Genomic DNA, 27,434 nt, shown 5'->3' on the forward strand with positions numbered 1-27,434 from the left:
GGCAGCGGTCCAAGACAGAAGGGTCTCACAGCCAATGGCATGCGGAGGAGGGCGGGGCTTTGGTGTCAAAGAGGGCCAATCGAAGAGCGGGAGGGGCTGGATTTCCCTTGGAACACCGACAGCCGTGTCAACCAATGACCGTTCGACAAAACCGCATCCTTCCCACCAATCACGAACCGGCAGAGGTGGGCCTGAAGTTGCCATGGTTACTGAGGATGCGACGGAGTGTTCTCTCGGAAAGCAAACAGGAAAGGAATTTGTCCTCCGTGTAAGTAATTCCGTCGCTTCTTTAAAAAAAAACAGTTTGATTTAGCTAATAAAGTATAAAAATGGTGACGTACTGAACCCTCAAACGTGGAAAACACCAGAGAGGGTTATTTTTAAATGTCGTAGTCTATACTGATTGGCTAATTACAATTTGGGGAATCATTTTGTTGGTTTATACCACAGTGTCTTGAATTTCGGTACTGTATTTTTTATAGTTAATTTAATTGCCTTGTATGTAAATTGACTTGGGTTACGCGTGTGTACAGCCATGTCACAAATTATCAGACATTTCCGCCATAAATATAATGTTCTGTTGGTATATCATTTCTTTTCCGCTGGGCGTGGAGGTGTTGGGAGTATGGGATAGGCTACCCAGCCCATACTGTTCAATGTTTCTTCACACGTGTTTGCCTATACAGTTTACGTACACATTATTTCGGAACATGTGGTGTGGGTTTTGCAGTTCCACACTGCGATGTTAATGAATAGCGGAATAAGCGGCAGTTTGAAAAAAATCCAAATAAGCACAAACGTCATCTTTTTTCTTGAGTCTAACCTTCATATTTTTTAGTCCTGGGTCCTTCTTAGCTACGGAGCTGCCATCGCAGCTCGCCATCGCCAGTCCCGCAGCTGACGAAACCAAGTCCGTAGGAAACTGCAATCTAGCAAGTTTTTATAGATGTCTGATGCACTGCTCAAAAGACATTTAAATCCTTTCTTTAACAACATAGTTAGGTCAAACAGATTATTAACAAATAGATTAGCTTGGGCTAAAATGAATGAAAAAAGATTTCTTTGCACAAGGGCTGGGTTGGAATACCTTTAATTTATTTCAGATCAAACAGGGGTTTTGAGATTTGAGAGGGTAAGGCTCAGATCATCAAACTCACGTCCAGAGGTCATCTAAACAGGAATCCCGTCCGGGTCTCCCCAGATGGAGAGCATCTGCTTCCCTTAACCACGGCTGGAGCGCGTATGAACACAGTATTGCGACCTCTGTCCGATTTGCATCATCAATCCGGGGGTAAATTTACAGAATTTTGAGTCGGCAAGTAGTTTGGATCTGTGATCGCCGAGCCCAGCTCATGAGAGCTGTTAAAAATGAAACTCTCTGTCTGAATTGTGTCAAAGGCTAATGACTGTTGAATTAACACTAGCTTGCAAAAAGAGTAAGAAACTGTCTTGAATCAGGTTATTGACATAAAGCTTTGCTCTCGGTAATATGACAGAACTAGGCAGGGTCAGCCAAGCTTAGCTCTCCCCCAGGTGTCAATGGCATCATGCTATCCACAGATAAGAGTAGAGCAGAGCACCTGGGCATGACCTGTACAGGTTTCTCCGTGGGGCTACTGCTGGAAGGAGGCTGAATTGGGGACCAAAACAAATACAGGAATCAGAATTTTAAAAACAGCAAAAAGTCCTCACGCCAACTTTAACTGAACTGAGTCCCACAAGGACTGCTTTCAGAAGAGCACAATGTGAAGATTATTTCAGTGCTAAATACGCAATCCTCTTACTGCCTCCAGTGTGTTATTATAAACAGAGACACACAATTGCAGCCTTTCAGAGATCAGTCTGTGCACAATAGGACAGGAGACGGGGGACGTATCGAGTTTTGATAAGGGATTTGTGAGGTGCGGCGGATGTCTTTTGATGTTTGATTAGAGGGGCAGTGTTTTGATGGGGTGCCAGCATGCCTTGGTTCTCACAAGCTGCGTAAGCCTTTGTATTCTCACAAAGCTGCTGTCATGTTTCCAGTCTACTGTTATAATAAGAACCTTGCAACTCCTGCGTTGTTGTGAATAAGAGGGACAGCAACAAGCCACCCCCCTGTCAGAGCCTTCAGCACTGGGACACGGCCGCTGCTTCTTGAGAAAGAGTCGGCATGGTCACCTGGTGACAGCAGTGCATAAAGTAGCTTAACTTGAGGGATTCATGAGCACACAGCAGTTTCATCTCATTAAAAATGCATGCACATCCATATACTGTGTTTATGGAACATGGATGTGTGAATAGTATCTGTTTCTTAAATCAATTGGCTTGTTTATATTCAACCACCTCTTTAAAAAATAAAGAAGTGTTATGTGTTATTTTGGAGTATTGCTTGTTCATAATAGTATTTTTTTTTTCTTTTTAGATGTTTTTGTATTTTATGCTCTCGGGCAAAACCGTCAGGGGAAAGAAAGTGGATTTCTATGCTGGGGGATTCAGGATCAACGCTGATGCACACTTTGCAGAAGCACAAATAAAACTAAAACCCGTTTGGAGGCATGGTAGCACAGCGGGTGGCACTGCTGCCTCACAGAGCTGGGCCCTGGGTTCATTTCCTGGGTGTGCTGTCTCTGTGGAGTTTGCATGTTCTCCCCGTGTTCGTATGGGTTTCCTCCCACAGTCCAAAGACATGCTGGTGGGCTTACTGACTTGTGGGAAAATTGGCGCTGGTGTGAGTGTCTGTGTGTGCGCGTGCCCTGTGATGGACTGACGTCCTGTCCAGGGTGTAGCCTGCCTTGCAGCTGTTGCTTGCTGAGATAGGCTCCAGCTCCCCCTTTGCACTAGATGAAGCCGTTAGAACATGGATGGATTTACTGTAAATCCTTTCTGAGAGTTGACAGCCTCACAGTGAGGAACAAAACTGGATTCTGGACTCTGGACTGGATGGTCTTGGGTTCGAGTCCCAGATGGGTCACTGCTGTTACACCTTGAGAAAGGTACTTCAGATTTGCATTCAGAACGGTCTTTTCGACTGATTGATCTGGTTAAATAAGGGATTAAAATAACAAAAGGGCTGCCTGCCAGTGTGCACAACTGAAAAATGAACAGCTTTTAAATTGTGAAACATATCGTGCTGATTTGGATGCTTGTCAAACACAAACCTGATGATCAGTCTAAGGGCAAGGTAGAGCACAGGGCTCAGGAGGGGTTACAGAGGTCTCAAACGAGAGACGGCAATTTTGCACCTCCAGCTCAGTGACTAGGAGCTGACTGACCTGAGGAACTCATCCTGCTGTCTCTTGAAAGTGGCCAGGGTACCAGCTTCGACAGCATGGCTGGATAACTTGTTCCATACTCCCACCACCTATTGTGTAAAAAAAGTGCCTCCTGTCTTGATTGGAGAACCTTGAAAGAAACAAGGGCACTGGCTTCGTCAGCAGGGCTGGGCAGCTTGTTCCCGAATCCAGCCATACTGAGCTGAAAATTGTGCCACATGTTTTCAGCTGTGATTTGTGTACTGGCCCTGGTAGGTGAGGTTACCAGCTGAAATGAGGCAGGAGAGCACAGGTGTGTAGTACTCATGAGTATTGAATACTGATTTGTATTCCAGCTGAGCATCCAGTTTCTTGACTGAACGGGTTTTCACCTTAATTATTCAAGATTAGCCTCTGACGGAAGGATTTAAACTTTCCAGGACAACTTTTCATCCAGCACCTACTTGTTACTTGAGGATGCAGTACCTGAGGGGACGCTAGATGGCACTAGAGATTTCTGTTAAAACAGCGGTGTGGGTCTAATCACAACAATCAATCATTTAGTATTCCCTATTGGTTAGGATGTAAACTGCAAAAGAGGGAATTTCAAAAATACCAATGTAAACTATACTCCTTCTCAGTGAGTTATTTTAAATCTTCTCAGTACAGTATTTCTCAAGCAGTAGAAATGATAGAAAATTTGTTGATTACATAGAACAGTATTTACCCTAACCTACCCTGTTAGTGTTCAGGTATGTGGTTTCTCTGTTGGTCCGCCTACCAGTCAATCACGCTGTCTGTTAGCGCCTAGTTAAGGGGATTTTGCTTCACACACACCTGCTTGTCACACCTGTTGATCAGCCGGTTTGAGACCGAGACGGACTGGTTTGAGACTGAATTACAAGTCTTCATTCATTCACTGAGACCGGCAGCATCACTAGCTGAAACTTCACTCATGTGATGTGTGAAACCACCCAGGGAAAATGAAAACCCTGTGCAGCAGCCAATCAGAATTTAGACCCAGCCTGTGTCGCACAGACTGACGTGTTAGTTTACAATTGCTTTTCTTTAGCCTGCAGAAATCTCTCATCAATCACTGGTCTTATAATTTAAAACTGTTGAATGGGATTGAAAGTTTGACTTACTCTGTGTCCCAAAACCATATCGGCAAGATTCTTGAACAGAGTGATGCAACTGATCAGTGCTCCAGTCTTTGATTATCTTTGTACCAGTATAATACTGCAAGTCATTTTAAATTGCTCAGGATCTAAAATAAAACTTCGATTTTTAAACATTTTAAAATGAGCTTTGTAAATTATTTTCTCATGTTTGAAAACAGATGCCATGCCTTTCACCCGTATGAAAGGTAAGAGGGTAGTTTCTAATGCTAAGCACTGTGGAAAGGAATGCAAACACACCTACATTTTAAATACCAAGGCTTGGGAACGTAAGAACATAAGAATTATTACAAAAGAGAGGAGGCTGTTCAGCTTTGGCAACTTGGGTGGGTTGTTTGTTCCCACCTCCCACCATCCTTTGTGTAAAAAAAGTGCCCTTATCATCATTGCACTTTTGTGTAACTTCTACTTAAGCCCTTAGAAATTGATTAGACTCAGAGACCAAATCTCTTTTGTTTTCTAACATGTTAAATCATCTAGAATATTACAAAGGAGTTTTTTAAAATCATAGGCTACACTGCTTAATTTAAATTTTACACATTTTTTCTGAACAGCATTTCTTATTTTCTTCCACATTCTATACATTAACAATTCTCCTTTCGTAGTCTAGAAATCTCATTACAATCCGTAGGCCCTTCTTCTATTACTGTCCTTTATCCATTGTAATACTGCACACATATATTAGCATCCATTGCAATATTATTTTCACATTCTCTTATGAGTTTTCTAATGTCAGCCGACTGCATGGAATTGGGAAAAAAGAAAGTCACTGGACTTCGTTACGTCAGATTAGAGGCCAAACAAATCTCTCCACCCAACAGAGATCCCCAACAGAGCCATTTCCACGCTTGGCATGGATTAAAATGACAAATGACAAAAGGATTAAAAAGGGGGCTTTTCGTCGGTTTCATCCCAGATATAATCCAAGTAGCTTCAGAGGAAACGGACAACAAAAAAACATTTATTAAAAATTATTTTCTGAGTAAGTCACATGAGGTTGAGGTCTATCCCTACATTCAAAAGTAGGAGTAAAGTAGTGCAATTTGTTTTTCATATGGGTCAACAGTGTATTTCAGCAACAAAACACTCTTCATGTGATCAAGTGTCTGCAGATTCGGCAATACAGTAGTTTGTTTGCAGCAGTATGTAAACAGTTCATGCACCAATGTAAGAGGCAATTGTCCAAGCCAGGACACCAGTGCACACGAACACTGAGCATTAGTTCCGTCGATCCTGGATTAAGGTGAACTTAATTAGTCTTTTATTATTTCCAAGGCACCAAGGTAAATGGATACTTTCAGTGATCGAAATTGGGTTAAAGTAAAATTAGCTACCAACCCATTCCCACTAACAAGAAAGGGGTAACGGATTGATCTGTCAGTTATTTTTGAGCAGGTGCAACCCGTATGCATGCAAGGACCCTCATACTAACATTTGTATTCCTGTGTTTGTGTAGACTTGCAAGCATGCTCATTCCACCTTTAATTACTATTCCAGACTCCACGCATGGTGAAAATAGATCTGAAACAAATATGTTTGTTAATTGTACATATTATGCCATTTCGATTATATATATATAAAATCAGTGGTTGTCACTGATGTCTACTAACTGACAATGATGGCTCAGCTTTGGCCCAGTGCAGTTGCTTTAGCTAAGTAACAGACATGCTGCTATAAAAAACATGTAACTCATTTCATAGCGTCTTGTTAAACACAAGGAGGTAAACCCACTTTAACAAACAGAGGCACTGAACGCTTTGTTAAAGCTCAAATCTAATGCATCTATACAGAGCAAAAACCAACAGAAACAAAAAACAATCATAATCCGTTTTCTGGGCAAATGTAAAGAAAATGAATCAGAGGGTAAAGAGGTATTCTACGTTTTCCAATTGGAAAGGAGCAAATTTTCCAATCAATACTATAGAGATCTGTTCAATCAGCTGTGATGAAAGTTAATATGTTTGAGTTCAGAACAAGACTGGGCTATTGACCCTTTACTTATCATTCCCAGAATCAGGTGAAACCTGCCAATAAGGGATTCTTGTTGCAAGAAACAATGAGTCTTCATTCTATGACAGTCAGAATTCACTCATGGCTTATAACCTACAACATTGAAATACTTCCTTGATCTAAAAATTGTATGGACATTCAAGAAATGTGGTCAATGCAGGCTGCCAGCTATCTTTTTTTAAACAATTTTGTATTTTTGCCATCTTATACCTTTCCGATTTGCAATCAGCAATTGTTTCCTTATATCTCAGCTTCTCAGCTTCCATGAGCAGGAAGTCTAGAGGATCACAGTTACCAAGTTCCCTTTGGTGCCTACGAACCAGCCATGGCAACGGCTCACAAGTGCACCAACACACCTAGACCGGACACAAAAAACACAGCAGCAACACAGCCACATTTATCCTCACACAGATGCACAATAAGGGCAGGAATGACCATGTGAAACTGCACAGCAGGAGTCTCCTCAGAGATCAGGTCTTTAGTGGTCCAGCCTCAAGAGCAGCCAAACATAAAGCACTCTCTTCATGAAATAGTTCTCCTGAGTGAGAAACGAGCGCAACAGGCAAGTGTTATAGGTCCTGTCACAGTCAGGCAGCTGGAGCTGAAGTTGCTTTGTGAAATATCCTCCTTGATTCAGCTTCCTGTCCGGTTTCTCGAAGTTAACTTACAGTTGGGAAGGCATGGACTTGTGCCCCTTGTACTGGTGATACAGTATCTACAGTGTAACCACTTAAACCCCTCCCCCCACCACCAGCCAACCACACACACCCCCACCCATGAACATGTCCATTTCACCCTAGCACAGGTTCACGCACACCTCGCTCGCTCCCCGTCTGTCCCACAGAGCAGTCGCCCTCAGCACTCCTTCTGCGTTTTCGAGGAGCCCCTTATGGCAATGAAGGGCACCCCCAGGGACCAGTGGTCCTTGGGCCAGTACTGGATCTCGGGCAGGGCGTGGGGGATCTCGTGCAGGGCGTCGAAGTAGGCGATGAGAGTGCTGCCGTGCGCCGTGGCAACGACGATGAGCACGTGCCTGTGGACAGGGGACAGGGGGCGAAAGAGGGAAATGAACCCCCACACATGCTTAAGCACAGAACGGTTGTCTGTTGGCTGCTCGCTTACTCGGCTGCTTGCTCTCGCTCACCCTGTGACCCTGTACTGGATAGGTGGATTAGAAAATATGTGGGCGGGTATATCCAAAAAGGCAAAGATTACTACAGGTACATTGATGGGTTGGGGGATTTCAAATGTTGAAATCATCTATTGTGATCTTCTGGTTTGCACCCATTCAATGAAATTGACATTTCTTCAACCACCCAGCTGTACAGCTTTCGCCTTTGTGCGGACACAGCGAACTGCCTAGAAACTACAGTTCAAGCTGAAAGAGCTACTGTTCTTGCCCATGTGACCGAGAGGGGCCGTTTTCCAGGGGTGCGTGTTCAAACAGCTCAGCAGCGATCTCACTCTCTCACCAGATGCTGTGCAGGTAACAGAAGTTGATCCTCTTCCAGAAGTTACACAGGAAGCGGTCACTCAGCCAGCAGGCGATGGCCAGGGCCCACCAGAAGACAGAGACCCGCGCCAGCCTGTGAATCCTGGGATTGGTGCAACTGAGGGAGGCAAAGACAAAACAGCGCTCTGCTCACAGTCTGCATGTACGCACCTGTCACTAAGTCAGAGAGACAGAGTAGACTGCTGTCTGCTTGCATTCAAATGTCTGTGTTCTTAATTCTGGGCAGTAGTGTGGAATAGTGGTTTGGGTTCTGGACTCCTGACCAGGAGGTTGTGGGTTCAGATCACTTTTGTGACATCCTGCTGCAGTGCAGGACACCTTACACAGTTTGTATCTGTAAGTCACTTTGAATAAAAGTGTAATATATAGAAAGAATAATATTCTTGAGACCATTTGATTTAATTTGAGATTATTTCCTTGTATACTCTTCACCTTGGAGGGATTGAACACAACAAATGATATTGATAGGTAAATATGTATGCAAAATAGTACTCAGAAACAAAATTGGAAATTCAATACTTTTATATCATATCAATCTTTTGATCTTTTGAAATACAACTTTCATTACTACACAGCAAAAACTATAAATTTCACTTCATTGCCCCTTACATACTTATGCTTTGCACTGCATATAATGTTTGTTGTATCATGCAAAATTACAACAGAAGTAAGGATGATAAAGGATTACCTCCATCTCTTGAAATGATTAGGATTAAAAGAATCACAGCTAGTCTAGATCACTGCAGCCTGTCTTCAATGGGAATGTTTGTGTCGTCATGTCTAGGACATCACTAGATCCAAGACCCCACCCCGCAAGGAGACCCCTTCATCAGCCAGCAGCCCCAGTCCTACCTGCGGAGCTCCAGCCCCAGGCAGTAGAGGATGTGCAGGGCGATGCAGTTGAGGGCGTAGGCATTAACAGTGGGTTTGGCGAAGGAGGACAGGGTGCTAAAGACCGTCGTCAGGAACACCAAAACAGAAAACTCCACCCTGCAGCCACAGCGCAGGACAGAAATGGAGACACAGTATGCCAGGTCATTTTTATTCTATTGTTAGAGATGCATGTTGTCTGCGTGAAAAAGGTTTGGTCCCTACATCACGATATCGCTGCTCTGGAATCAGATCCCGAAAGGGCAACATAAAGGAGCGTCTTACGCACACAGGCTAAAGTAATGGAATCGCTACGTTGTGAACAGAGGAGACTTCAAGTGCCTTTGATGCAAGCATTGGTAATCCTCAGAGGTTCAACCGAAAGGGTCAATTAGAGCCAAGAGTGGAATAAAGACTGAGGGCACCCTAAGAGTGTGCATTTAGAAGACTAAAAGCAGGAGACGTTTCTCCAGACAAGGGCTTGCAGGTGCCTGGAATACTGAAGACACTGCCAGTCTTCTGGGAGAAGCAAATTCCCCGCGATTCTTCATTATTGACTGGACGAGATCCTCCAAACCTACACACACTGACATTTATTTATCAGAAGGTCTATTTCTCAGACCACGATTTTAGTGCTTTACTGCTCTTTGTACAACTACAAACTACATACGTGTAACTGTATATGTAGTATAAGTAAATATATAGAATTGCCATATAAGTGTAAGGAATTATTATTATAACTAAAACTACTACTACTGAAAACCTTTATAAAGGTAGCATCTTACCAATGTCAGCAGCTTATGTATTGGGATTATTAAGCTCCAGTAAAGAACATTTGTCATTTTGACTGTTTTATTGTTTTGTTTCAAAGTTTAATTCAGTACAATCATTGATAGTGGGGCTCTGTCTTGTGATTGGTTCCACTGTCCTTCAGAGAGTCAGTATCTGTAATGCGCGAGATATAGAGCAGTACTTGGGATCCCTCCGATTTAATGGTTTTGAATTATGTGCCCTTGAACAAACTAATTGCTCAAAAGTACGCAATGACAACGAGTCCTGCACCCTAAAGACACCAACGATAGGTATTCTTCACAACTGAATGTTTCCAATGTGTTGGTGATCTGTGTGGGTTTGGTTTCTTCAATATGTAAGTAATATCCCTTTTTTAACTTTGTCCCCCTCTCTCTACTGTATTTTTAAATAGCCTCCTGCATGCTTAAAGAGGTAACACCAGAGGATAAGGTGGTCAAAGAGAAGCACAATGCCACAGGTATCACAATACCCTGATAGCAAGAACATCCTCCCCAGCTCAGGCCTCCAACACTGGTATCCAGTGCTCAAGTTTCCCCTAATATCTCCACCAATCTTCACCTTTAACTCCACCACTGCCTCCTCCTGTTACACACAAGCAAACTGAGACCACTTTGCTTTCGATTTCTGCACCCTGACTAAAACTCTTCTCAGACACCATTGCCATTGGACTATCAGGGGGTTTAATATTTTAACCCAAATATCATGCTGTATTTCTATAAACATCAGTGCAATGTTGGACAAGCTGAATATTAATGTTGAACACCTCATTTCTGCCCCCAAGTTACCAAGGCTCACCTGTTCTTGATGAAGGAGGGAAAGTGTTTCCGTGGGAACCAGAGGGCATAGCCAACGGCCAGCACCCAGAGAATGGAGATCTCATCCAGCATCTGGCCCACATAGCTGAGAGTCATGTGAAAGTAAATGGAGAAGATCCCTGGAGGAGAAGGACAGAGGTGACCACTGAGAGAGGGGGCTTCGGCAAACAGGACCCATATCACACCACTGGTAATATGACTGCATATCAGAATTAATTACAATAAAACAAATTGTCTTGCGGTGAACAATTTTATCCAAAGCTTGAACTATACAGAATCAATAATTGCTGGTTTACACTAGTAAGTTCAGTCAAAAATACAAGGACTTACAGTAAGTAACCTGGGCTATAGACAGTGATGCAATTGGGAACACTTCTCATGCTTTTTTCCTTAAGTAAGGGATCATCTGGTCTCCAATAGGAAGCATCTATGCTTCTCTAATATTCTGATGTGAAGTGTCCAGGCAGGAGTGGAAACCTGATTCTTTGCCCGGGCCTTTGGTAACGCTCATACCAAATCTTGACCTAGTCACGGCAAAGCAGAGCTTATCCCAGAAGACGGGATGTTAGGGCAAGAGAGAAAAAGAACAGCCAGTCACTCCTAGCTGCCAATATTTTCGGGAGGTGGGAGGAAGCAGAAGCAGCTGGAGAAATCCCACCGGATCACGTGGAGAACAAACTCCGACGCCCGAAATCCAAGCCAGGGTCCTGCGGCTATGAGGCAGCAGCTCTCCCCAGCGCCGGCCACCGAGCTGCCCTGCTACGATCCGGACACTGAAAGGGTGCGAGCGCCGATCTCGGGGCCCGGGGCGGCGGCGCCTCTTACCCACGAAGATCATCATGAACCACACCAGGTGCACCGCCCGGCTCCTCTCCTTGGCGTAGGGATGCAGCAGATACAGCATGAGCGGCGAGAAGAGGAAGAAGATGAAACTGCTCACCTGGAAACCCAAGAAACACACAGACCGGTCACTCCTCGCCCAGCCCAGCAGCCAGGCCTTTTGCCAAACACGACTGAGCCTCAGACCTCCCAGAAAATAGGTAACCTCGATCAGAGGATTAGTGTTGCTCTAGGTAGTACAAGGCCCAGTACAATATTGCTAGCCATCACCATGCAAAATGAAATTTAAGCATTCAGCCAAGATATTGACTTGGCTTTATTACTCTGCTCTCCTCCCCACTGAGAGCTGGTGTGTGGGGAGCGTTCTGGCGCACTATGGCTGCCGTCGCATCATCCAGGTGGGGCTGCACATTGGTGGTGGAGGGGATCCCATTACCTGTAAAGCGCTATATAAGTGTAAGCAATTATTATAATTATATCACTCTTCCAGTATTAATCCTTCCTAAATTTTAGGACCTTAAACCTCAGGCATATAATAAATGTCTAGGCCGATGTCCTTTGTAGACTGTTCTGTAAACTAACTCATTTATATCAATAGGGTCAATGGCACAATCAGAGTGCTGTTTAGAACAAACTTCTCAGTGGACTGGACTGGAATGGCCACACGTTTAGTGGTGCTGCACTGTGGCACAAGCACTTGAAACACCGCTCGCATTGCACGGCAGCCTGCCTGTGTAGGCCCTGAGGTTTTTGGCGTTTATTTTCACCTCCACCCTTCGAGCAGAAAATAAATTGTCTAACCGAGAAGCACACTGGTTCAATTCAGCATTAATTTAAGAGCTCAGCTGCAATGAGTCCCAGAGAAGCCTCTATAAAAGCAAACAGTTCTGAGTTTTATTCCACCCTCCCATCTTTTAATAAATCAAGCTCCTCATATCTCTTTTCTAAGGCTTTTCATAGACCAACCCGTACGCTCAATTCCAACGTTCACTTTGAGACAATGGCTGACTGTGGAGCCAGCTCCAGCTCTTGTTGGCTTAGCCATTGACTGCTGTAGCAACCCGTAAGGCAAATATTAATGTCAACCCGTGCGGCGATCCCCTCTTTTGTTACTCCACATGCAAACATTCACACGCAAGTCAACTATCGGAGACAGATGAAGCTTGGCAACGGCCCAGTGTCAAGGCAAGGGCCTCGGAGCGCACTTGCACTCCCAGACCTCAACAACTTTCTAACCGGCTCTACTGAAGAGGTTAGCTGTCTCCTTCTGGCTGCTCACAGTCCAGTCTGACGGGCTGCTTCGGAATCAACAACAATGCACGGACCATAGATCACGTAGAAACTGGGAAGAGCTTTTAAAAATGATATCAGGAGGCATACACGAAGGGTGGTGGGAGTCTGGAACGAGTTACCCAGTCAAAACCCATGTGCCGGCTTCTTTGAAGAAAAAGCTGGATGAGATTTTCAGCGACTTACTACCAAACAGGCTAGATGGGCTGAATGGCTCTCTTGTTTGTAATCTTTATTGACATCTGCTATCAACAGACCCACAGATACCATGAAAATGTTTCTCAATAGTAAGTCTACAACATACTGAAGAAGTTTCAGATGAGGCTGTGTCACGGTAATGTTAAACAGCTGTGCGTTTGCAACACTCCTTCTTCTCTCTGTGCCAGCAGGAAAGTAAAAGCAGCTGTATCTGTATTTGCATGCTGCGCCCATGAATGGATGACTGAGTTGTTCAGTTACACTGACTGATACTTCACCCGTATAATGTACAGAAATAAATATTTGCACTCCACCTTACAGACGATGAAGTTTTACAAATATTGTTTGTTAACCAGTAGGTCTGAGAGAGTGGATGCTGGCTTCATGGCCACAGAGCAGTAGATATACGTACTAAGGATGGACCTGTTCAATACATGCAGGGGTGTCATTTACACATGACCGGGCGCTTATCACGATAAGCTGTAAAGAAGCGAGGGGAAACAGCTAGTGAGACCGGAGAGAGGGGAAAGCTCTGTGAAAGATGTGACAGGTGTAGGATAAAGCACAGGCGGAGCTCAAGCCACACGCTGCTGCATTACCGTGTTGTAGAACTCGGCCACCGTCTCCGAGTGCCTGTAGTTGTCCTCACACCAGTCCACCTCCGAGCTCTCGTAGGAGAAGACTCCCGCCATCCCGCAGATCCTGGGCGCGGTCCGTCCCGCTTTTGAGAAACGCTGCACAGGCCAGACCTGCAGGGCAGGAGCAGGGAAGGGTTAGCCGTGCCACCCCTATCAGGACGCCCCTGAGCACACAGAGAAGTGTGTTACTGCAAGCAGCAAGGTGGAACCTTTCCTGGAAGCCTGGCTGCAGGTGGGGCACGCACGCAGGGGGGGAACGGAAGGTCACCCCTGAACCTGGCCTGGTAGTCTTCAGAAGGTGGGAGGAAGCCGGAGCTCCCAGGACGGCCCCACACAAACTCAGGGGGAGAACGGGCAAAGTGAAGGACTGCGAGCACAGCCGGGACCCAGGAGCTAGACGGACAGCCGTCGGGTACAGGCCTCCCATCAATGTGAATGAGTACAAACCTGGAAAGCACGTTAGTTTTCCCATAGTCAAGCAAGTGACTGACCCAGTTAACTCCCTTGTAGGACAAACCAGACGATCACATTCCAGGAGCACAGATGGCACCCCTATTCTATACCAGCGCACAACACTCCGTGTCTTATATCAATACCTCTCCGGGCGTGCACGTAAAGGTATTTACATTTGAAATAATGAGCAGAAAAGTTTGTATATCGAGCTCTATTGTTTGTTGATTAAACAAAATACTGATCCCAAGTGATGCGATATCAGAAGAACGGCAGGAGCTCGGGTTAAAACCGCACAAATCGGTGTGTCCTGGCACACCAGCTGAGGACACTGTAGGCGTTTGGCAAAACACTGACGCAGGCCTTAAGACCACATGGCAGCACAATTACAATGACAGGACTTGAGAAAGGAAGTTCTCCTGTGGGGAGGTCCCCCCCGTGCCAGTGAGACAGCCGTGTCTGGTCGGCACCCCCTCACTTTGCAATGCTCTCTTTTTCCACAGAGTGACGGATTTCATACCAGAAACGCACCACCTGTCTTCCACCTCTGTTCTCGTTCAGTTTGCTGGGATTGTTTCATACAAGCCCACACACCCACCCCCTGTCTGACCTCCTGATCCACTTCAGGGTCACGGGGGAGCCGGAGCAGCAGGCAGGGTACACCCCGGACAGGACGTCTGTCCCATTGCAGGGTAGACAATTGCAGGCACGCGCACACTCACACCAGGGCCAGTTTCCCAGAAGCCCAGTCACCTACCAGTCAGTCTTCGGACTGTGGGAGGAAACCAAAGCACCATGAGGAAACCCACGAGAACATGCAAACTCCACACAGACAGCACCCCAGGTCCAGAACTGAGCCCAGGAACCGGTCTCAACACCGTGAGGCAGCAATGCTGACCACAGTGCCACCGTGTCACTCCTCATTAAAGTCATCGCTGGTCATTATGTTCTATATATCCCTAAGCAGACAGTTAAACAATCAACCTATCTAATTAACGAATATACTCTGCTGTTGAATATGCTGCTTGAGGTGGATACACGAAACATCTCAAATCGCAAAATCACCGTGTCCCAGCAGAGGATGAACACAAGAGCTTTCGAGCCACAGAAACAAACTGGGCGGTCAAGATACTCTAGATCAGAGAGCACTAGAAATATACCATATATAAATGGTATGTATCAGGGAATAATACCTTTACAGATCTCGGATCAGAAATCACGTCTGATTTACCCACTCAGCTACACTGAACCTGGAATCAGGGGTGTCTTCCTTAGGAATGCTGTATCCATGTGCGGTTTCAACGGCTGTTTTGATTCTCAATTTTGATTTTCCAGCTTTTTGGAAATGCAATCGTAATCCACTTACTCCTAGTCAAACTCTGGAGTGATCATTCAGATGCAAGCTTGCATATCGATGCGGAACTCCAATTTTAGAATCGTAGCGAGAGAGATTTTATTACGCCGATGTTTCTGTCTTCATTGTATTTAAAATAATGATTTTAAATGATGGGCTGAGAAGCACGAGGTGCCGGTGTCGCGTCATAGGGGCAACCATGAGAAACCTAGTAAAAATACGCTAAGAAGTTTACCGATCCTGATAAAACGGTAACTCATCCGTCATTGTAGTTATACGGATTTAAAGTAAAAGCAAACTTTCTCCAGGGTTTGTCAGTCAGGATTTTTAGGATAAAGGGTCACTATTTTTTATAAAGGAGATAATATTTTAACTTACGCGACTAATCATTCAACCCGATTTTTAGATTTTTACATTGTCCTCACAAGGCTCATTATTTTTTTAACGGTAGCGTTCTCTTTGAAACCTGCACAGGTGAGCAGGATTCACGTTGCTTTTTGTGCGCTAAAGAGTCAAGGAAACTTGGTTGCCCCAACAGAAAACATGTCATACGAGCTGGGACCAACCTTTTCTACTGGAGATTTCTATGTTCATCTTCTGAAACACCATGACAACCAGAACACAAAGCAAAATTAAAATTAAAAAACACCTGATTGTCCTCCCTACCGTCTCAGTGAAATTGAGACACGCGTGTCCATTTGGATACACAGCAAAAAAAAAAAAAATACAGTAACCCGTTGGCTAGCATGCAGAACACAAATCACGTTACCAAAAAATCCCAGAGAGTCGACTTCTTGCAGTGTGACTGGAATGCAGCCCTACTAAAAGGTGAAGGTTTCATTGACTGAAGTATGAAAGAAAAAACGCTGCACAAAACAAATGGTTTCTACCTGATTTAAAATGCATTCGTACCAGATTCAAATCGCCCATTAAAAAAAGACACATGAATAAAGGGATCACATTAGACACTAAGCAGTTCACGAGAGATCACGCTACTTACAGCTTGTCAGTACAACACAGGCAGGTGATCGGGTGCAGGGGTGGTGTCGGTACTCAGCACTAGAAATGATCCCCAGCCAGGTCCTCATCCTGGGAAACCGGCCCGCAGTGACATCACTCCGCGGCATGCAGGTGAACTGGCCCAGCCGCTCCGCCGCTGACTGGTTTCCCCAGGAATTCGGCGCTTGCGCGAGTCGGGTTGTGTTGTGTGTTTTTTTTTGCAGAGATGCTAGCGCTGTCCGGGTCACGATATCGGTATCGTAACTTCAAGCTGGCATTTACAACTACAGTAGTTGTCGTTCACGTACTTGTATCGTAGTGTGTCCACCTGAGCTACCGAGTTTAAAAAGGGAACGCCTCTGTATTTATCTGCACATTTTAAAACTGGGAGAGTTTCTAGGCATTTCGCCTTGTTTTCGGTGTCTGTGTGGCCGGTAACACTGTAGCTTAGGAAATAACTACTATTAACTGGGAATCCCCCCTTGATGTTTTCGCTAGTTTCACATGGAATGGTTTCTGCCGTCAAAAACATGGTGTTGACAGCACTGTTACACCAGCCCTGAAAACTGAAACTTTTGGGCGTTAGGTAAAATGATTAAAATCGCCAAGAAGGGGTTCTTTAAAGCTGGCACACGGCTCAAGTGATTCAAACGTTGTAGGGGCGGCTGTTTGTGCCGCCCGAGCCAGTGGGATGTTTCTCGTTCACTTGGTGAATGTCTGGTATCCAAAACAATTCAAACTTAATTGGCCTGGTTTGGGCATTGACGGGCGTTTGAACGGATCGTGTCGTAGGCGATGGCAACAGGACAGCTGCCAGGGAGGCGCATTTATGCTGCTTGTCCGTGCGCTTCGCCCTCAGTCGAATACGTGCCTACGATTCAGGGAGACCCCACCCCAGCACGGCACCGGACACACAGGGAACTACCCAGGCGCTACAGCTGATATAACCAATCCCCCCAACAGCAAAATGTCTGCGCGGCTTCAATCCACACGTCTCCTTTGCTTTCATCCAATGTGCCAGTCGGCCCACGCCAACATTGTCGCCTGAGAGGAAGGAGTCACAGTCCCGAACCCTTTCTGAATATGTCTTCTCTACGAACAGCAGGGGCGAGTCAGTTAAAAGCTAACGAATCCCTGTACGTCTTCGGTTGAACCGTAATCTAGCTGCCTGGGAGGTTAACAATCTCGGAGAGAATCACGCTCACGCACGCACGCACACAAAAGTGTGGCGAGGGTTACTGACCTGACAGGTATGACCCAACATCTCGAGAAACCGGTGGATCCAGTTCGGCGACAAAGCCCTTGAACAATAGCGGCTTGGAGCACCTGTGCCGGTCTGGGGAGCGCTGGACAGCAACAGGCTGAGCAAACCTGTGTCACAGCATGCCAGCGGGGCGGATAAGCAAACCGACACAGCAAGCGGTCATGACACAAGCGCAGGGATTCCTCATTCCACCCGATCATCAAACTAAGACTCTCAATTAAACTACTGAAGGTTTTCACGGACCCCCCATTCCCCTTTAGAGTTTAATTACTTACGTCGAATTTATAACGCAGAAGGACCTAGATTTATTCCAAAAATAAAGTACAACTACAGAGACAGCTCGTCAAAGTTTATTCAATTAAGACCGGATGCCAGGGCCAGGACCGAACTGTTTCGTTCCCCCCAATTAGCAGGAAAAAATAATCGCGGCCGAAGTCACAGCTGACTCATTAAAGGATCGAGCGGTTATATTACCGAGCGAGCAAGAGCGAATCACTCCTGCCGCTCCTCCAGTCAAGCACCGTTCACAGCTTACCCCCGAAATCATCCGTTTCTAGACCCTGCATAACTGAACTGAGATCAATCAGGCCGGTGACTTGTTCAATAATTAAGACGGCTGCCCGCCTCACGGAAAACAAAAGTGAATTAAACGAGAATTTGAGTTCCTAGCCTTGGAGAAAAACATTCCCGGTGACCTAGCCCTCAGTGAATTAATCTTCCCAGCATTAGGGATACGGACTCCAGCCCCAGCTGGCTCCACACCCCGAACAGCTGCAGTTTTCAGACGGCTTTAACTGCTCTTGCGATCTAAACTTACGCTTTTCATATCCGTACCGTGAATATCACCTTGCTTAACGGTTAAGATCACAGATCACTCGGCTGGAAGTGCATGTTTTAAGCTTACGGGGCACTTTCTTTATCGTATTAAAGAAAATCGTTTAGTTAGAAGCGGCGTCAATTAAAGAACGACCAAATCCAATTTTGATCAATTTGGTCCACATTTAGGTGCGACTTCACCTATCAGGCGCGCTAAATCAGGATCTCCATTTGAAAAAGAGCGAGTTCATAGAAAAGCCAAGAAAACGCAACTATCCTTGTTACCATTTCTCTTTATGAGTTCCGTGACTTCAGGAAATCAGTTTACTCAAATTTGAATGCATGCGGAAGTACTGACATCTATTCATACCGATTTGGGAATTCTTAATTCGAGTTCGCCATTTCGGAATGTTGCTTAGTATAAAAACACCTTAAATCAAAACCAGATGAACCGGTCACATTTCGAGTCTCCCAAATATCTAGTCGCTCAATGACCTGTAGTTTATTGAACCCAAGACAAGGAATATGCACACAGGCAAAACCTAACTTAGATATATTTAAGACACACACATACGCAAGACACTGTGAAGTAAACACACTCCGTTAAAAACCACACGGTGAATCTAAACTGAAAACTGTACAGGAAAAAAACTTATCAATGCACTCTGAATGACACCTACTACAATGGCAGCGGTTTCGCCGTCTAAGGTGAATAAATTGCATCCATCACACATACCCATATACAGTACATTTACATCAATTTAAAAGTATTTGTAATAAAAAAATGGGGAGTTGTGGAAGATGAACGCTAAGGTTTTCAATGACGAGTATTCATCGGGCTCGACAGGTTCTCCCGCTGTCCCGCGAAAGTCCCCACGGCCACGGACTGTAGCCCTGAGGTTGCAGTGGCTCCCGGCGCTGCTGCGTTTCCATCCCCGCTGGGCTCCTCGCTGGAGTCGGACCTCAAGGCGGCCGCTGTCCGCACCATCGCGCCTCTCCACCCGGCTCGCTCGAGTGCGCCCCAAGTGGACGAAACGGGCACCAGCGACGACTTCGATCCCGACTGGCGGAGGGAAACGGATCAAGCCGGAAGAGTTCTGCACACCGAGTTCGGGCGAGGGCCCTCCTGCCAGACCGGGCCTCTCGCTGGGGAAGAGTTCTCTCGGCACACAGCCCAGGCGTCTCTGGACTGTGGGAAAACACCAGCAGCACATCTTTCACACCAACATCATTGTCGGGGGAGACGGAAGACCCCAAATCTGTTTGGTAATTAAATAAAGATGCCTTTCCTTTTCAAAAGCTCAACTCACCACCCACTGGGTCAACATGTTTAATAAAAAGGGGGGGGGGGAGGTTGAACTAAATACGAGTTTTTCCAATAAAAAAATTAGCAGGAGTCCGTAAAAACTTTGGGACAGCATAACACTGGAGTTTCAAAGCTCGGGAAAAGACTGGACGTTTCACAACTTCCAGTAGGAGCAAGACCGTTTACAGCACTTGAACAGGTTTCGGCAAGTTGTCAATGGAAAAAAAACAACACAAGGCCCGGCCAGCATTAAAATAAAGATCCCAGGCCCTTGCCCAAATCAAGGGTCGGGGGTCAACGCGGCGGCACGCCCACACACAAAAACAGGAAGAAGCACATCTGAAACTGCCCTCCTGGGGGGTCTTCGGGGTCAAACAGAGGAGGGGACTCCCTCCAGGAGCACAGGACAGGCGTGGGGTCTGTCTTGACTGCAGCACTGCAAGAGCGTCTGTACAGACCAGCACTGCCCTGGCACCCATCACTCGTCATCTTCTTCATCCTCCTCCTCCTCGTCGTCGTCTTCGTCATCCTCCCCCTCGTCGTCGTCGCCCCGTTTCCGCTTCGCCCCTCGGCTGGTTTCTGAAAGCAGACGGGGGACCATTCACCTCCTGTTACAGACTGTTTCCCCTTTCCTCACTATCCAGGTATTACCAAAACATCCGTTCCTTCTTTTCAGCACAGAAACTTTTTTTTCAGCAATACGAACCCTCTTCATCATCTTCTTCCTCATCTAGCGTTTCGCTGTCATCCTCTTCTTCATCATCCTCATCTTCCTGAAGGAGAAGCAGTCACTGGTTAAATCTCCCAAGAGAAGGGACTGCAAAGCTCTCGAGCCACGAGAGGATATTGATTCAGCCAGGCGTCCAGTTTACTCAGTGTGACGGCCCACCCCTGTCTCTTTGGCTGGAGGAAACATTCAGAATAAACCTCAACTTCCAGCTGGGTTTATAAACACATGGGAATATAACCTCCTCAGTTTTAGGTGTACAAAATTCACCAAAATAAAAAACAACAAACTTTCCCTTCCTCAGTCCTTTAACATCCAACACATTTAGTGTTGCGTAACTCCTCAGGTTACACACTAGACTTCACATACAACCATCATAACCTATCTAAAAAAAGTTTTGTGTACATTAATGGAAACTTCTTATAATTGCGTAGCACCCTCATAAATCACTTCCACCATTTCATCCATGAACTGGTTTGTGATAGTAGCATTGAATACTGCCCATTCGTCGGTACACACGAACACATTTCTGTATTACAAACTTCAGCCCATAAGTGTCACCGTCCAGGTGGTTTGATAGGTATCTCTACAATCTCCAGCTTATTAAGCAACTAACAAGTTCAATTAGATAATTAAGGGCTCAGCTGGAAGGAACCCTGGACACCTTCTGCCCTCCAAGACTGAACTTGTGCTCCCCTAACGTAAAATAAGCAGTGCATCAACCTATCAGTGTCAAAGTGTAACTAACCTTCTCAAGAGTAAAATTCAGTTTATGGAATGGTTTATGCAAGTTATTTACTGTTTGTATAAGACTTTTTACAAAATGTAAACCAGTTAGCCCCCCCATTTAGTCCGATTACGACTTGGGTGTCCAACTACAGCCCTGGAGAGCCCCAATCTAGTTAGTCTTGGGTATCAATTTCCTAAGAAACGGGAAATCCTATACATTTTTGAAGACGTTTAAGTCTTAAAGGCTGAGGGGGCACTAAGTGTTTGGTCCTAAATGATCTCTAAATTGCTCAGTTTAAGAAATCACTTGCTTGACTGATAATTAAAGTGCTACAAGCCTTTAGAAGCCTATAGAACCTACTGGCCTGGGCTCTGCAGCGCCACCACAGGTAGAATTATTGCCACTCCCTCAATGAGGGTCAGCATTTCACAATCTCTTCCCGTCAGTAATCATAAAGGGCTTACACCGCCTTCGTCATCATCATCATCATCATCGTCGTCGTCTTCATCCTCCACATCCAGGTCTTCCTCGTCCAAGTCTTCTTCCTCATCCTCCTCCTCTTCCTCCCCGTTCTCCCCAGCCTCACCTGCAATGCACCCCCCCCATGAAGAAGAGGAGACAGTGCATTGTCACAGGGCTCAGCAGCTGCCTCCTGCACCATCACTCACCACAGCCCTGAGAGAGGCATTGCATCAACACGGAAGGACTGCTTGGAAAACAGGATCTTCAACGGACCAAATCAAGTTTTCACCCATTTCCACCAGATGTCTCTCCTTCAGCCTTTCTAAAGGCCAGATCTGAACAAGATAATTTCTGTGGCATAATGACAATGCACCTGGAACATCCTGCATCAGGAACACACCGCTACTTTTCCTTTAAAACGTTCTTACAGTTAGTGCCACAGATTCACAGACACCCACTACAGATCCCTTCCATGCTTGCAGCCTGCATGGAACCAATGAGACTCCCAGCCTCCCCAACACTCGCTGCTGTAGTCCATTCTACACCCCCACCAGCAGGGGGCGAGAGGCACTGTCCAAACTGGCAACCAGTGCACTGTTCTAGAAGTGGTCACGCACCGACTTAACCATAATCTCTACATCTCAATCCACACACCAAGGAAGAAAGGAAGATATGCAGGAACACGCATGTGAACCCCTGCATGAACCACTTCGGCTCTGTAACCAGGCTGGACTCACCTTCCCCGCCCAGCTCCAGGTCCGAGTCCGGGGCCTCCTGGCCATCGGCATCAAGGCCGTCCAGGTAGGCAAGCTGGGGGAGCAGCTCCAGCACGCTGTCCCGGTACTCCTGCAGCATGGTCACCTCGCAGTTAAACAGGTCCAGACTGCTCAGGAGGGGCAGCTTCTTCTGCAGAGCACAGACACAGGAAGCTGAGCGCACGGAGCTGAGCCTTTCAGCTGCGACTCCTGCAGCTGCGTGAACCAGATTCTTCAAAAAAAACAAGCCCTTGTGCCACAAAAAAGGTTTTTAACAATGCTATGTTCATTTGTCTACATGAAGCATGAAGTGCTAAAACTCCCAGCTAAAAGATCGGTGGATAAGCAACAGCTCGATTAGAGGAAGGAATCTGGGCACCGAGGTAAAAATCAAATGTTATTTTGCCGCTGCAATACGGAAGAAGAAAAGAGCAAGTTATATTCAAGAGATGAAAAGAAAAGTCCTACCCTGGAAAACTAAAAGCAATCTTTTTAGATCTGAACCGAGATCATTCGAGTCAAGTATTCCACATCCTTTACACCACCGACAAAGCCAACCCAATGAACTTCTACAACTTTCCAAACTGGGGGACTAGAGGAAACTACAGGAACATGCACTTTAAACAAAACAGGAGGCGCTTCTTTACACAAAGGGTTGTGGGAGTATGAAACACGCTGTCCAGCCCTCTTGCTTTAGATGCCACCCTGGCTTCTTTTAAGAAGCAGCAGGACAAGACCCTCAGGTCCATCAGCAACCAAGTAATCTTAATGGGCTAGATGGCCCTCATGGTCTTGCTTAGTGACCTCATTTAGAGACAGATCCTATATCCAGCTAAATTCGCAAAGGTGCAACCCACTGTCATCTCCTTCATTTGACTCTCCTCCACACAGACGCAACCCACAAAATTAAAAGAAATAACAGAACAAGCGATGTGGAGGATTCTGTTACTTACGAACCTCGAACCAGCAGCACCAGCGCTGGTCAAAAAGCAGAAGCACTCTGCTAAATCACACCTTGCCCTCAGCAGACCGTGCAGGAGTGACGACTGAGCCATAAATTCAGCTTAACCCTTCTTCTACCACAAAGTCAGGATGCCGACCACAGGAAGAAAGGTTACAAGAAACGCAGTGCAGGTCTCGGAATGCCTCCACTTTCAGATCAAGGTGCCCCAGATCCCAGGACCAGTAAGCACCTCACTTCCCCCGACCAGCTAGTCCTGGTGCTCCTGCTCAGACTGTCCTACCAGCGGCTCCAGAGTCCGCAGATCCTTGATCTTGTTCTCGCTCAGGTTGAGGTGAGTCAGGTTGGGCGTCTTCTCTGCCAGCTTCTCCAGACCCCCGGCAAGCCTGTTCTCGCTCAGATCCAGCTGCAACACAACAAACGCCGTAAAACACCAGTCGTTCCCGCGGGTACAGAGCCCGACAGCGGGGGATCCCTCCGAGCCCCCTGGAGTCTGAGCTGGGAACGCGGTTTTTAAAAACTAAACTGGGAATTTAAAACTGGAAACGTCCGGCATTCTCAGAGCGTTGTCACCCGTGAGGCTTGGGCACATTCATCACTACACATTTCCAGCCCTAAGATGACCACAGGCCCCCTCTACAGTCCAGTGCACTCAATACGAGTCCACTAACGCCCTCTGAAGCACGAGTGTTTGAAATGAAACACAGGTTTCATTTCCTGTTCCTGTCCGCTCCTTCCCACCTGTTCCCCGCAGGAAGCGCCCGTCGGGGCCGGAAGGCACAGGGCAGCCCTACCTTCCTGAGCTTGTCCAGCTGGGGCAGGTTGTCCAGGGACACCAGGCCGACGTTGGCCACGCTGAGGCACTGCAGGGTCCCGAAGTCGGCGGTGACGCCGGACATGCGGCCGCAGTCCGACCGGCAGTTGTCCAGCACCAGCTCCTTGACCTGCGGGCAGAGCGCAGCTCATCACCCTGGGACCTCTCCCCCCCCCACACACCCGGGCCCCCGAGCAGGGATGCCGCGTCTGAGGGGGTTTTCCAGGTCTCCTGGGAGAAGCTGTCCCACCCCTCCAATGGAGCCATTAACGAGCTGAGAGCCCAGCTGGACCAAAAACCTCCGGGACCAGGGTGGGGGTCCCCTGAATAACAGGGACAGGGACCCCAAATGTGCAGCGCAGCTCAGTGGGGATGCAATGGGGAGCCCAACGTCACAACCCTGCGTGCACATTCACCCCACTAAGAGCTGTCCATGTTGAGGTCACTGCAGCTGGGAAGCCGTTAGCACAGATTCAACCAAGACTCTGACCTGGATGAAGTGGGGCTCTTCCTATATTTAAAGCACTATAAATTCAGCCAATAATCATATACGCCTAGAACTGGAACAAAACAAGCAAAACCAATATTTGCAGTAAACTTTAACCATGATGAGACAAGGCATAGTCATCCTAGGAGCCAGACCGCTTGCAAAATAAAAAATTTCATTTCATTAGCAAAAACCACAGCACTTAGAAGGCAGTAACGCAGTAAGTTAAAACACGCCAGGCTTTTGCTTAACAGAAAAGGGAGCATTTTTACATCACTGTAGAAAATCTCTTCCATGCACTCCTTATGGAGTAGTCTCTTTAGTATGTCTGTAAATAACTTTTCTTAAAGTCTGCTCCGTACAGTAACTGGACTTCAGGATCAAGACGAATGTTTATTGACCTTTCGGCCATTTGCATCGCAAGTCTCGGTTTAATCAATCAGTCTCACCGCAGGCGGGGGCCCACAAGCTGGCAGCTCGGCCTATACCCTGTTTCCAAATCACACGCACGACACAGGTGGGGCTGGCGTTCCTGTATTGAGTCCACACTGAAATGTGTTGTGATTGAAACAACCCTGCTTCTACCGGCGCAAAGTCACTGCGCTCTCTGCAGGGAAGCGGTGCTGTTCATAGATGCACCCCAACTCTATTGTTGGAAAAGAACACGAATATTACAGTAGACCGCTTGAAAACAGATTCTTCTAGTAAGAAGAGTTTTTGTGTCCCTTGACATTTTCAACGGCCGTTAATGCTCCAGAATACTGCAGGGTTTTAATATATAGTTCTCCGTGACATATCAAGGTGATTTTGACCAAGACAAACGCAAAGATGGGCGTCCTCGGAAATCAGCAAATGAATTAAAAACTGTGTAGAAACTTTAAAGTGACTTGAGACTGCTTTTTAAACCTCCTGCTTCACCGAGGTTTTGGGAACTAGCCGAAGAAGGCGGTTTTCCAAACCATCTGCGGCGTTTGAGTTTCTTGCAAGCCGGGTCTGTGTGAAGTTGTGGACGAAGCCCCAGCAGTTTTCCCCTCTCCGGACACGCGTGGGCCAGTCACTGACCCCCTACGGCCACCGCCGAGAGGCAGACGGCTCCACAACACCGTCGACACGCCTCCTCCGAGACCAACGGTCAACGCACAAAATGGCCCGAAACAAGCCTTTCCTACTCACGAGTGTTAAAACTAAAACGCACAGGTCCGCGCCGAAGGCCCACGGGGCTCGAACCCGATGCAACATCAAGGGCGCCGCGGCCCCCGAGCGAGCGAGCTCGTGGATGCGGGTTTGCCGGATTTCCACGCACGTGCTCGCCCAGCCCGGCTAGATTACAAACTTCACGGGCAAAACACAGTCGCAAAGATGCCAAGCCGGAGCCTCCTCGATCTTGTACGGGGGGGTATTCCTTTCCTGCCCCTCCCCGCTTTAATTCACCTCATTTTATTAACCCTCGGTAAATTATCTTAAACTTTTAAAACATATCGCCTTATTATTTACCAGTGTGTACTTACGTCTGCTGGTTTCCTGTTCCGCAGCTCAAGGCTGATTCTTTTCTGCATTTCCATGTTTTTCCCGATTTTCCCCCGCAGTTACCCCACGCCGAAAGCGCAGCGAGAACGAAATAATAATATATATATATATGCTGCCCACAAAACTTTAGACTGAAGTCCAGTTCCTTTCAGTCTCGCACGCAGCTCCAGGCGCCAAGCTGCACAAAGAACTAAGCGAAACCTGCTCAGCCCTGCCCCCCACTGGTTATAACCGGGCGTTGCATCCAATCAGACGAGTAAACGCAGTCAGCGTGCGGAGCAGCCTGACCACAGTCTCCCCCTGTTTCCGCCGGAGGTCAACCGGCGTGAACAGCACGGCACGCTTAAGCGATTTGCTAGAAAGCGTCACATCAGGCTTTATAATTAACAACCATTAGGACTCATTTATTGCACACAGGTATTAAGCACCGATTTTAATTTTAACCAGGGCCCTAATGCTGAATTTGCGTGTCTTTCAGTTCGAGGGCAGTTTCTGAGGTCCCATCTCAGTGTCCGGCTTAAAAGCAGAGCGAGGTGGTCACCCTATCTCATACCCAGACACTGTGCATCAACTCTGTGTGCCTGTAGAATAAATACAGGGGTCCCGTCTCAATCCAGAGACACGCAGGCCAGGAAAACTGTTCCCTGCGAGGGACTGGTGTCCCATGCAAGTGTTCAGGCAGTTTCTCACCCTGTACCAGATGGGCTAGGCTCTGGGCCACTGTGGCCCCAAAACAGGACCCTCCATCTCAAGGCGTCTCCTAATGTGTCCCACTTCAGTGCCTTTCTACACAGTGGGCTACACCATTGAATAACCCATTAAAAACTGGTTAAAATACTTCTAACCAGGCACCGAAGGTGAGATACTGGTAACCAAACATGTAATTAGAAGAATGTTTTGAGTAAACTAGAGCAAAAAGAATTCAGAAAACTCCAAGGTCTAAATCGGAAAATAGGTTTGACAACTCAGGTTGGAACTAAATTCCAGAGTCAAAGCCTTCCAGGAGCTGAGCCTGATGGAGTCTACATGCACAGATGCATACCTGCTGGAAACCTGGAGGTCAGAGGACAGATGTGCAGAAATCCAGGACTTTTAGACTGAGGAGGCCAGGAGAGAAAAAACGTCTGATCTACAAGGGATCAGGGGAAATACTGAGCTGCAGCTCAAAAGCAGCCAGGGGGATTTCTGGGAAGGTGGCAGGAATGCAGCAGATGAGAAGAGCCGAAGAATCTCAGGAGGTCTCTCCCAGCAGCGGATCAATAGATCAGAAAGAAAAGCCAAGCGTGATCACCCCTTTCCTGATCTGTATTCCTAGAGAGTTGGGAAATCCTCAAGCTCGATAACCTTTGCCGGCCCCAGTAGAAGACTACACCAAAGACCGCCA

The 27,434-nt window shown here is 46.7% G+C and overlaps 2 protein-coding genes and 1 long non-coding RNA gene across 6 annotated transcripts; 1 reads left to right on the forward strand and 2 right to left on the reverse strand.

Annotated features, from left to right (window-relative positions):
• Positions 1–29: 29 nt before the first annotated feature.
• On the forward strand, positions 30–10,692 carry LOC148638956 (uncharacterized). 3 transcript variants are annotated; one of them, XR_015930866.1, is made up of 5 exons: positions 30–268; positions 7,897–8,076; positions 8,719–8,968; positions 10,009–10,074; positions 10,399–10,692. It is a non-coding gene; the product is annotated as an uncharacterized LOC148638956 (long non-coding RNA). The 3 variants fall into 3 exon arrangements; XR_015930867.1 differs by lacking the exon at positions 10,009–10,074; XR_015930865.1 differs by lacking the exons at positions 10,009–10,074; positions 10,399–10,692 and having other exon boundaries at positions 8,719–9,649.
• On the reverse strand, positions 5,352–18,628 carry acer1 (alkaline ceramidase 1). Of its 2 annotated transcripts, none has more exons than XM_088622237.1 (7): positions 17,445–18,628; positions 13,360–13,509; positions 11,258–11,372; positions 10,413–10,551; positions 8,787–8,924; positions 7,894–8,031; positions 5,352–7,454 (listed from the first exon to the last, which is right to left on the reverse strand). In XM_088622237.1, the coding sequence occupies exons 1-7, from the start codon at positions 17,463–17,465 to the stop codon at positions 7,277–7,279; spliced, it is 879 nt and encodes a 292-aa protein (XP_088478363.1). In that variant the 5' UTR covers positions 17,466–18,628; the 3' UTR covers positions 5,352–7,276. The 2 variants fall into 2 exon arrangements, with proteins under 2 accessions (XP_088478363.1, XP_088478364.1); XM_088622238.1 differs by lacking the exon at positions 17,445–18,628 and adding an exon at positions 16,203–16,427.
• A 131-nt stretch (positions 18,629–18,759) lies between these two features.
• Positions 18,760–26,262, reverse strand: LOC148638958 (acidic leucine-rich nuclear phosphoprotein 32 family member D-like). The gene is made up of 7 exons (XM_088622239.1): positions 26,032–26,262; positions 24,017–24,166; positions 23,506–23,628; positions 22,244–22,412; positions 21,509–21,630; positions 20,294–20,360; positions 18,760–20,166 (listed from the first exon to the last, which is right to left on the reverse strand). The coding sequence occupies exons 1-7, from the start codon at positions 26,083–26,085 to the stop codon at positions 20,066–20,068; spliced, it is 786 nt and encodes a 261-aa protein (XP_088478365.1). The 5' UTR covers positions 26,086–26,262; the 3' UTR covers positions 18,760–20,065.
• Between the last annotated feature and the right edge of the window lie 1,172 nt (positions 26,263–27,434).

The sequence above is a fragment of the Lepisosteus platostomus genome, chromosome 27 (assembly GCF_059453375.1).
Source record: "Lepisosteus platostomus isolate fLepPlt1 chromosome 27, fLepPlt1.hap1, whole genome shotgun sequence".
NCBI lineage: Eukaryota > Metazoa > Chordata > Actinopteri > Semionotiformes > Lepisosteidae > Lepisosteus > Lepisosteus platostomus.

Bases quoted from the DNA above. Each gene is read 5' to 3' on its own strand.
- LOC148638958 (XM_088622239.1), bottom strand. From the start codon at position 26,085: ATGGAAATGCAGAAAAGAATCAGCCTTGAGCTGCGGAACAGGAAACCA. The intron at 23,629-24,016 runs GTAGGGCTGCCC...GTTGTGTTGCAG, and splicing joins AGCTGGACAAGCTCAGGAAG to CTGGATCTGAGCGAGAACAG. The intron at 21,631-22,243 runs GTGAGTCCAGCC...GGTGCATTGCAG, and splicing joins CCTGGAGCTGGGCGGGGAAG to GTGAGGCTGGGGAGAACGGG.
- acer1 (XM_088622237.1), bottom strand. From the start codon at position 17,465: ATGTTGGGTCATACCTGTCAG. The intron at 13,510-17,444 runs GTCAGTAACCCT...CCTGCCCTGCAG, and splicing joins TGTTGGGTCATACCTGTCAG to GTCTGGCCTGTGCAGCGTTT. The intron at 11,373-13,359 runs GTAATGCAGCAG...TTGGGTTTCCAG, and splicing joins TGGCCGAGTTCTACAACACG to GTGAGCAGTTTCATCTTCTT.